This window comes from Tupaia chinensis, unplaced genomic scaffold (genome assembly GCF_000334495.1).
Source record: "Tupaia chinensis unplaced genomic scaffold, TupChi_1.0 Scaffold000561_1, whole genome shotgun sequence".
In the NCBI taxonomy this organism is placed as follows: Eukaryota; Metazoa; Chordata; class Mammalia; order Scandentia; family Tupaiidae; genus Tupaia; species Tupaia belangeri.
In genome coordinates, this window is record NW_006160074.1 from 3,918,088 (window position 1) to 3,927,228 (window position 9,141).

At 59.5% G+C, this 9,141-nt stretch overlaps 2 protein-coding genes across 7 annotated transcripts in view; one reads left to right on the forward strand and one right to left on the reverse strand.

Moving 5' to 3' along the window:
- Positions 1 to 3,976, forward strand: part of SLC39A13 (solute carrier family 39 member 13) — a 7,632-nt gene extending 3,656 nt beyond the window's left edge. The window contains exons 2-10 of one of the 5 annotated variants that reach the window (XR_335889.3): positions 147 to 260; positions 552 to 676; positions 1,037 to 1,141; positions 1,245 to 1,334; positions 2,021 to 2,071; positions 2,281 to 2,413; positions 2,581 to 2,680; positions 2,776 to 2,911; positions 3,040 to 3,976. Coding sequence is in view for 3 of the 5 variants with exons in the window: in XM_006157813.3 (XP_006157875.1) it covers positions 147 to 260; positions 552 to 676; positions 1,037 to 1,141; positions 1,245 to 1,334; positions 2,021 to 2,071; positions 2,281 to 2,413; positions 2,581 to 2,680; positions 2,776 to 2,851 (794 nt within the window). In the remaining 2 variants the exon portion in view is untranslated. Of the gene's footprint in view, positions 1 to 146; positions 261 to 551; positions 677 to 1,036; positions 1,142 to 1,244; positions 1,335 to 2,020; positions 2,072 to 2,280; positions 2,414 to 2,580; positions 2,681 to 2,775 lie in introns of all 5 variants that reach the window. The other 4 variants (XR_335890.3, XM_006157815.3, XM_006157813.3 and 1 more) reach the window with 4 other exon arrangements.
- A 2,445-nt stretch (positions 3,977 to 6,421) lies between these two features.
- PSMC3 (proteasome 26S subunit, ATPase 3) overlaps positions 6,422 to 9,141 on the reverse strand; it is an 8,032-nt gene continuing 5,312 nt past the window's right edge. For both annotated transcript variants that reach the window (XM_006157817.3, XM_006157816.3), the window contains 4 exons: positions 8,404 to 8,500; positions 8,041 to 8,186; positions 6,787 to 6,868; positions 6,422 to 6,605 (listed from right to left, as the gene is read on the reverse strand). In XM_006157817.3, the coding sequence (XP_006157879.1) occupies positions 6,495 to 6,605; positions 6,787 to 6,868; positions 8,041 to 8,186; positions 8,404 to 8,500 (436 nt within the window). In that variant the 3' untranslated portion in view covers positions 6,422 to 6,494. The remainder of the gene's footprint in view (positions 6,606 to 6,786; positions 6,869 to 8,040; positions 8,187 to 8,403; positions 8,501 to 9,141) is intronic.

Genomic DNA, 9,141 nt, shown 5'->3' on the forward strand with positions numbered 1-9,141 from the left:
CCATCCTTCCAGACGTTCACAGTGTGGTCAGGGCAACAGAAGGAGCCAGTGAGTGGGGGTGGGGGTGGGGGTGGTTGACGACAAAGGGGGGACCGGGGGAGCTCTGGGTCCAGCCCAGCCCCAGCCCCTGCATCTCTGCCTTGTAGCTGGGGCCCGGCGCCTGAAGCAGCTGCTCAGTTTTGCCTTGGGGGGACTCTTGGGCAATGTGTTTCTGCACCTGCTGCCGGAGGCGTGGGCCTACACGTGCAGCGCCAGCTCTGGTGAGTATGAAGACTTCAGTAAACTTGGGGCAAAGGGCAGGCAGGAAGGGGAGCAGGTGCCCATGCCCAGGATGGCCGAGATTGGCCTGCCCTGCCAGAATGGCTAGGAGAGGGATTCTGGGCATCTGGAAGGGAGGGTCACTGTCCTGGTCTTGGCAGCCTGGTCCCTGTGGGTATCCTGGGGCCCAACCAGTCCTCATCCCCAAACCCTGTCACTGCCTGGACTAGGTCCCTTTCCAAATGGCCTCCTCTGGCCGGGTTTGCCCGATCGCTCAGTGCTGCCCCCTGCAGGTGGTGAAAGGCAGACCCTGCAGCAGCAGCAGCAGCTGGGGCTGTGGGTCATCGCTGGTTTCCTGACCTTCCTGGGCTTGGAGAAGATGTTCCTGGACAGCAAGGAGAGGGAGGGGGCCAGCCAGGTGAGCCCCAACCTAGGCCTGGCTGCATCAGCCTCTAGCCCTTGACAGTGCTCACGCTCTGGAGCCCATCCTTGAAAAGAGGTTCTCTTGACTCTCCTGGGAGCTGGGGAAATGGGGCCACTTCATTGGGAGGATCTGGGGTAACTGCCTCAGCACTGCAGCGGCTTGTCCTGTAGACTGCTAGCGATGGCAGTGCCAGCAGGTAGGGGTTGCAGAGTCTGGAGGCACCCCTTGATGGAGCAGCAGGGCCTAGATAGAGGTGCACCTCCTTCGGTCCCTTTTCCACCTCCCCTCTTCTGTGTCCATCTGGCTGAGTGGGGGGCATCTAATGTCACCTCTCCCTCCTTCTCCTGGCCCTAGGCCCCCAGCAAAGACCCCACTGCTGCTGCCGCGCTCAATGGAGGCCGCTGTCTGGCCCAGCCGGCTGCAGAGCCCGGCCTGAGTGCCGTGGTCCGGAGCATCAAAGTGAGTGGCCACTCAGGGCCCCCTCCTGCAGCCGCACAGCCTGAGTGGCCGGCCGGGCTCAGCCCTGCCCTCGCGGCTCAGCCGGTTCTCTCTCCCTTACCAGGTCAGTGGCTATCTCAACCTGCTGGCCAACACCATAGACAACTTCACTCATGGGCTGGCCGTGGCCGCCAGCTTCCTCGTGAGCAAGAAGGTGAGTGGGGTCAGGGCAGGTAGGGCTCCCGCACTTGTGGTGGGAACGATGGCACCTCTGCTGCCCAGAGGGTCCCCCCACCAAAACATGCCATGAGCCCATCGACTTCTCCCCTGCCATGTCCCTCACTCAGGCCCGAGTGCCCCTGCTGATCCCTGCCACAGCCTGTGTGGTCCCCTTGCTCTTCCGTTTGCGGGAGCCCTGGCTACTCCCCTTGTCCCCACACTCCTTGTTGGGATGCCTCGATCCAGCTGCTAAGCATGGCCCCTACCTACTCCTAGATGCTTCTTCTACCACCTCCCTCTGCCCTCTGCCCTGGCCCTCGTGGCCCCAAGAGTAGCTCAGCCTACTCCTGAGACCTGAGCCTTCCCCTCACAGCTCCGTGCCTGGAATGTTCCTCCTGCTCTGAATGGTGCGCAGGGCTCGTCTTCAGTCCTCGGAGGCCTTTGCTGGCCTCCCATCCAGGCTTTTCCTGCCCCCGTCCCGGCCCATCCTTGCCCTCCAGCGCCCCGGGTGTGCCACCACATGAGGGCCAGCTTCCTGTCTCCTTTAGTCCCTGCTCTGTCCCCAGTAGTCAGCGCAGAGCCCTGTCCAGAGCGGGCTCAGGGCAGTAGTTACGGTAAAACGAGCGGGCCAGTGGGGCACCCTCGGCACAGACCCGTGGGCTCAGGCTTCCCTCCCTGCAGATCGGGCTCCTGACCACCATGGCCATCCTTCTGCACGAGATCCCCCACGAGGTGAGTGCTGGAGGGCGGCATGGGGCCTGTGGAGGGCTCAGGGCTGGGTGGTGTGGGCAGGAGCCCCTCACCCCCCCAGGCCTCGCTGCCATCTGCCACACTGCAACCTCCTCAGGGGACGGCAGGGCTCAGTATGCAGGCCAGTACCCGAGGTGTGCAGGGCACATGGCCGAGCTGGGGCCCAGGGTGACCATCTGGACCTCCCTCAGGTGGGCGACTTTGCCATCCTACTGCGGGCCGGCTTTGACCGCTGGAGTGCAGCCAAGCTGCAGCTCTCGACGGCACTGGGCGGCCTGCTGGGCGCCTGCTTCGCCATCTGTACACAGTCCCCCAAGGGAGTAGGTATGGGCATGAGGGTGGTGGTAGGGGGGGTGGCCAGCAGAGGGACACCTGCTACGGGCACAGCTGCCCTGCTGATGCCCAGGCCGCTGTGTCCTGTCGGCCCTGTGGGAGGGGGTGGGGCACATGGTCCCTGAATGCCCAGCTGGTCACGTGTCCTCCTCCCGCAGAGGAGACGGTGGCCTGGATCCTGCCCTTCACCTCCGGTGGCTTTCTCTACATCGCCCTGGTGAATGTGCTGCCCGACCTCCTGGAGGAAGATGACCCATGGTGAGTGACACTCTGGGACTGCCCTGGGGGCCCTGAGGGTAGGAAGGGGGGAGCTGTGGCCTCCCCAGACCCTGAGCACCCCTCGTTCCCCGCAGGCACTCCCTGCAGCAGGTGCTCCTGCTCTGCTCGGGCATCGTACTCATGGTGCTCTTCTCCGTCTTCGTGGAGTGATCGTCCCGGACGCCCCCACCCTGCACAGCAATAAGAGACTCGGATTCACTCTGTGACTGCGTATGTGAGGGGAGTGCCTGCGAGTGGGAACGGGCTCCCACCCGCTGCGGGGAGGTGCGTGTGTGGTGTGTGCGTGTGCGAGGATGTGTGTGAGACCCACACTGTGATCCCTCGTGCGCCTGCCCCAGCCACGCTGTTCCTGCCGCCCTGCCCTGTCATCACACCTCTTGGAGGGAGCAGGAGGAACAGCAGCACTGGTCCCAAGCAAAGGCCTCGCCCGGCTGGGACCCCAAAGAGTAAGAGCAGCCCAGGGTGCAAGGAACCCCGGGCTGCGGAAGCCTCCAGCTGTCCGGCCTCTGTTCTCTGTGTGCTCGGTCCTGGGCAGCCTCAGGGCCAAGGCGGGCCAGCTTCTCTGCTGCATCCATCTTCCCGCCCGCCCCTCGCCACCTCTACAGCCAAAGACAGGAGAGGCGGTGCTCACTCGCTTGTAGCCCCAGCCCCTCAGCACTGACAGCCCCACCCTCCCAGCCAGCTGGGAGTTGCTCTAAGGCCTTTCCCTCCCTCAGGGCTGCCCTCCCGCCAGCTCCTGTGCGCCCAGTGATGCTCCCTGGCAGCACCAGCAACTCTTGCCACCTCCAGCTGCCAAACAGCAGCCTGCAGGGCAGCGGGCAGCCCCAGGCCAGACAGGCCCAGCCCAGCTCAGGGACGCCCTTGCCAGCACAGGCTCCTGGCCAGCGCTCCTGGGGCCGAGCCTCAGCTGCCCTCCCTGCCGGGCCCCTTCTCCCTTCCTACTGGGGCCAGGGCTAGGGTGGGGGCGGAGGGCTCCGCTGTCAGCACTCAGGAATGTGCTCTGGGAGAATGCGAAGCCATAATCCCCAGTTATTTCCCTTGGCCGCTGCCCAGGTCCTCAGCTGGCCCCTCCAGCCCAGCTCCGGCCCTGTGCTCACCGTGGACATTTTCAGTGGCTGCCGAGAGGGTGTGGATGGTTTTACAGCAGTTCTGCTGTGGTTCCCTCTGTATTTGTAAATACCTGTTCTATATATGAGATACAAATAAATATCACCCACCAGTGGGCTGCCTGCGTTCACGTAGCAGACTCTGCAGCCCCGGCGACTCGTCCCCGTGCTCCCGCAAGCCTTGTCTGCAGTTACTCGCGGTGCGATGCTCAACATCAGGTCTTCCCAGCTTGTCTGGCTGGCTGCCTCCTGTCCTAATAATGGCCGAGCACTTACATGAGCCTGGTCCTATGCCATCTGTTTCTTGCCACTCTCAAGGGTATTGTCATTTTGCAGACCTAAAAGCCAGGGGCTTTGCCCCTAAGGGCCTTAAAAACTTAGGAAAAAAAAAACTTAGTCAAGGACAAGAGTTCCACCTACAAAGTCATCTCCAGGTCTGGCCTCAATGAAATTGTGTGTTTTTGTTTTTGAGAGGTTTTTGCTATAGGGCACATGCGCACCAGAGAGAGACAGACAGACAGAAAGCAAGAATCACCCCCCAGGGGGGATGGCCACAGCACAATCCCTTCTCCTAGCTCTTGATCTTGGGCACGCGTGCACACGCACCCGGCATGAGTTTAAGCCACCAGGTCCAGGACTTGAACCACGGTCAACAACATGGGAGTCCAGCGACAGCCATTAAGCCAACTGCTGGTCCCGGCCTCAATGAAAGAACCGGCTCCCTGGCACCACAGTAATGAACTGCTCAAGAGAAGCCAGATCCCTCACGGAGACCACAGTTCAGATCCCCAGCCCCATTACCCCAAAACACGCTGGACACATGCACACATGCATGTGTGGGGCCCAGCAGGCTGGGGAAGGGGATCTTGGCATGCCCAGACCCTGTGACGGGCGCTCCTCCCTCTGTCTTTCATGTGCACACACTAGCACCCCATCATGAACAAAGGGGAGAATGTTTTCAGAGTGGGGACAGCAGATGGCACAATGGTTACGTCGCTGGTAAACACGTGGTCGAGTGTGGGATTTTTGCTAGAGGGCATGTGTGCTTGCCAGAGACAGGAAGGGAAAAATCACTCCCCGGGGGGCGATGGCCACACCACAATCCCTTCTCCATTCTCTCAGGATCTTGGGCATGCACGCACAAGTACCCTGCGTGAGTTTCACCATCTACGTCTGGAACTTGAACTGCGGTTGACTACGTGGGAGTCTAGTGCCATAACCATTGCGCCTTCTGCTGGTCCCCAGTAAGGGTGTTATGCTAACACCCACACGTTCCCCCTTGCCAAGTATGAGAACCACCAGGCATGGGTGCTTCTTTCCCCTACGCTATCAGAAGACAGAAAGGGCTGGCTTGGGGTTTCTGCCCACCTCTTTCCTCCCAAGCTGGCTGGGACCACCTGAGCCATGGCCGGGATTGCGGAGTCGGTGTCGCAGACTCAGATGTGTGGGCGTGAGACCCCACGGAGCTCCATGGCAGCTGGAGTACGAGGCTCTCAGCATGTCCATCAGCAAGACATTCTCACTGAGGTAACTGTCTTAAGGACCTGAGTCCAGCAAGCGTGACAGAACTAAGGAAGGAACCCAGAGCTTTCTCCACCAGCCTGCCCCCGCCCCTGCAGTGGTGAGGGCTCTGGCCGGGGCGTCAAGCCCTGCGTGCAGCTGACCTTACTACTGAAGAGTGGGTCCCTTTTGCTAGACAGTGCCTAGCTGGCTATAGTCATGTCCAGTGGAGAGGGGACAGGGGACTCAGGGCTTCTGTCATAGGACAAGTAGAGACCATTCAGAGAGCCACCAAAGCCGCTGGTAAGACAGCACACCGGAAGGTAAGCTGGCTTCATTCTCAGTCCTAGTCTGAATCCCAGCTGTGTAATGTCGGCCCAGTTGCTTAAGCACATCTATAAAACGGGAAAGCCCTACTGGTGGTTATCCTGACGACCTGGGAAAATGACTCACTAAGATCTGTGCAGCAGCCAGCGTGCCCTGTGACGGTGAGCCACAGCAGCCCGGGGTGGGGGCTGGAAAGTTGGTGTGGGACAGGAGAGGAGCGGCAAGGTCCCACAACAAAGTGCCAGGGCATACGGCGGGCCCGGGGGTGGGAGAGAACACACATGACCAAGACTAGGCCCGGGAGCGCCAAGTGGATCTTGCTCAAGGCTCGTTTTAAGCCAGAAGAAGTGGAAATAAAGAGCTAATGGCGGCCTGCAGAGAAACAGGAGACCCAGGGACCAGAGAGAGAGGGAGGCATTTCGAAGACCAAATCCCAAAGCTTGGCCTTACAAGGAGGCAAAGACTAGGGCCACAGCATGGAAATGCAGCGGGGAGGGAGGGGCTGCCGATCCGGCCTCTCCCCTGGAAGAGCCCCTCCCCTGGAACGCAGTAAAAGCTCAGGGAAGTGGGGCCAGGAGTGGGGGGAAGGTTCTGGGGACACGGAGGGTAGGAGGCCTGAAAACCCCAGTCAACAGCTGCAACTTCACAGAGGGCCGAGGGCTCACCCTGACAACTGGCTTGGGGCCCACAGCTGTCTGGGGGTTTCTGGTTGCTGTACCTGGGGAAGGGGCTTCTTACACGTGTCCCATTCTTCCACCATGAACTCAGGGGAGGCAAGACAGACAGATGCAGGGACCCAAAACCACCTTTTATTATGGACTTCAACCAGCAAGAGACCAAGAGGCAGGCGGGGGACACCCCTAGGCATAGTACTGCAGGTTGGCTTTCTTCTTGGCCTGCACCTCCAGGATGCCCTCCATGTAGTCCTCGTGGGTGAGCTCCGTGGCACCCCTGCGCAGTGCGATCATGCCCTGCAGCCAGGACAGACAGGGTTGAGGGTGCCGTCCCACACCCTAACCCAGTCCCAGAAGCCTCGACCTTCTCAGCCTCTTCTCAGTAGATCCACCAGCCAACTCCCTCCTCTCCACTGCCCCATCCAGACCAGGAAAGGGCAAGAAGGCCTGGAACCCCACCCCCAGGTTGGACACTCACCGCCTCCACACACACAGCCTTGCACTGGGCCCCGTTGAAGTCATCCGTGCAGCGGGCCAGCTCCTCATAGTTCACGTCAGGGCTGGGGAGAGGAGGGTGTCAGGCAGGGAGGAGCCAGGGGACACATCCTCTGAGACGCCCTGGGACCACAGGCAAGACCCTGACCTATTGTGCTGTTTTCTCCTCAGTACCAGATGGGAAATGAAGAAGGGGCAGGTTAAAGCAAGTCAGACCAGGTTATCTGTAGCATCCTGAGCTCTAACTCTCAGAAATCTGCATCAGAGGGGACCAGCAGGTGGCGTGGTGGTTAAGGTGCTGGACACGCCCACATGGAGTCCCGAACCTGGTGACTTGCTTTCTTACTTTCTCTCTCTCTCTCTCTCTCTCTCTCTCTGTGTGTGTGTGTCTCTGGTCAAATTAAAATAAATAATGAATAAGTAAAGTTAAATAATTATTTAAAAAAAAAAAGAAAAGAAATCTGCATTGGAGACCTCAAGGACTGGCCTGAACTGAGCAGGGGATCGAGGTGTGGAGACCAGACGGCCTCATGTGTCCCCAACAGAGCAGCCCTGCCTCGCACAGTAAAACTTCCAGTCCTGTCCTCGCCACTGGCCAGACACTGCTGACACCGTCTCAGCTGACCCTGACCACGACCCGAGTCAGTGCCTCGCACTTCAAGTCTCAAATGAGAAACAGACAGAGAGGTTCTGCCACCCGAAGGCCCACAGTCTGAAGTTGGGACCGCCTGGTCCTGGCAGATTCTCTGGGCCACGTGCCCCTGCTGAGGGGCAAGAGGTGAAAAAGTGCCTCCAGCCACTGTGCCTTCCAATGGGCATGGAAGAGGAGGCAGGTGGTTTTTTTTGTTGTTAAAGAATTATTTTATTTAATTTTGTTTATTTATTTTTTAATTTGACTAGAGAGGAAGGGAGAGAGGGAGAGAGAGAAATTAAGCCTCCAGGTCCAGGACTTGAACCAGGGTCGGCCATGTGGGAGTCCAGTGTCCTTAACCACCACACCACCTGCCGGCCCCGGAGGCAGATGGACTGTAAGGAACAGAGCACCCAGAATCAGGGTCGGGCCCGAAGACTGCTCAGGCACTGGGGAGACATGGGAGCTGGCAGATGGAATAGCACAGTGTGCGCACGGCGAGGGGCAGGCGGTCGCAGAGGCCTGGGGATGCTCAGCATGAAGAAGAGAGCCAGCAACGCTCTGCTGCCCATCGGGGCTCGGTACCCCACTCGTGTTCCCACTCACCTGACATTCATCTTTCGGGAGTGGATCTGCATGATTCTGGCCCGGGCCTCCTCGTTGGGCATGGGGAACTCTATCTTGCGGTCCAGGCGGCCTGAACGGAGCAGGGCAGGGTCCAGGATATCCACCCTGTTAGTGGCTGCAATTACCTGGGCAAGGGGAGAAGCAGCCGTTTGAGTGGAAGAGTGAGGGGGGCAGAGACAGGTACAGCATGGTCACTAAGGTGAAGAGGCAGCTGGGCGAGGATGACAACAGGGGACAGTACAGACAGCCCAGCCCTAATTCTAGCTCCACCACTCACTGGGTGGCCTACGGCAGTCCCCTGACCCTCATTTCCTTCCTCTGAGAAGCAGTGATAACACCCACCTTTACTTGGGTGTTGGGCTGGAAGCCATCCAGCTGGTTGAGAAGCTCCAGCATCGTCCTCTGCACCTCCCGGTCCCCGGCCTTCTCACTGTCAAAGCTGGGGTGCACAGGAGGCCCGAGACACTGGTGAGGCCACGGCATGGGCAGAGACCATCCCCTCACCCACTGGAAGCCTAACCCAACCACCAACCTGTCCAGGGCATAAGTGGCTCCTTCAACTTGGGGACCTCAGCTTAGAGATCCAGCCTGGGGGAGGGGGGCCCTCCCCGTAGGCCACGGCGAGCCCAGCAATGACGCTAAGGCACCATAGGGAGGTCCAGGCAGGGTTTTTAATGGGCTTAGTGGGTGTGAGAACATGTGAGTGCAGTGTGCGCAAGTGTGTGAAGTGGCCAGATTTGTCCTGAAAGGAACACGCTGGCAGCCATGAGGGGACTGGATGGTCCAGGAAGCAGGGAGGCTAAAGAACTCAGGACGCAGGGACCAGCAGTTGGCATAATGACTATGTTGCTGGACTCCCATGTCGTCAACTGTGGTTTGCGTCCCGGACCCGGTGGCTTAAACTCATGCCAGGAGTGTGTGCGTGCGTGCCCAAGATCCTGAGAGGAGAATGGAGGAGAAGGGGTTGTGGCATGGCCATCCCCCTGGGGGGTGATTTCTCTCTTTTTGTCTGTCTCTCTCTCTCTGTCTGGTGAGCGCGTACGCCCTATAGCAAAAAAAAAAAAAAAAAAAAAAAAAACC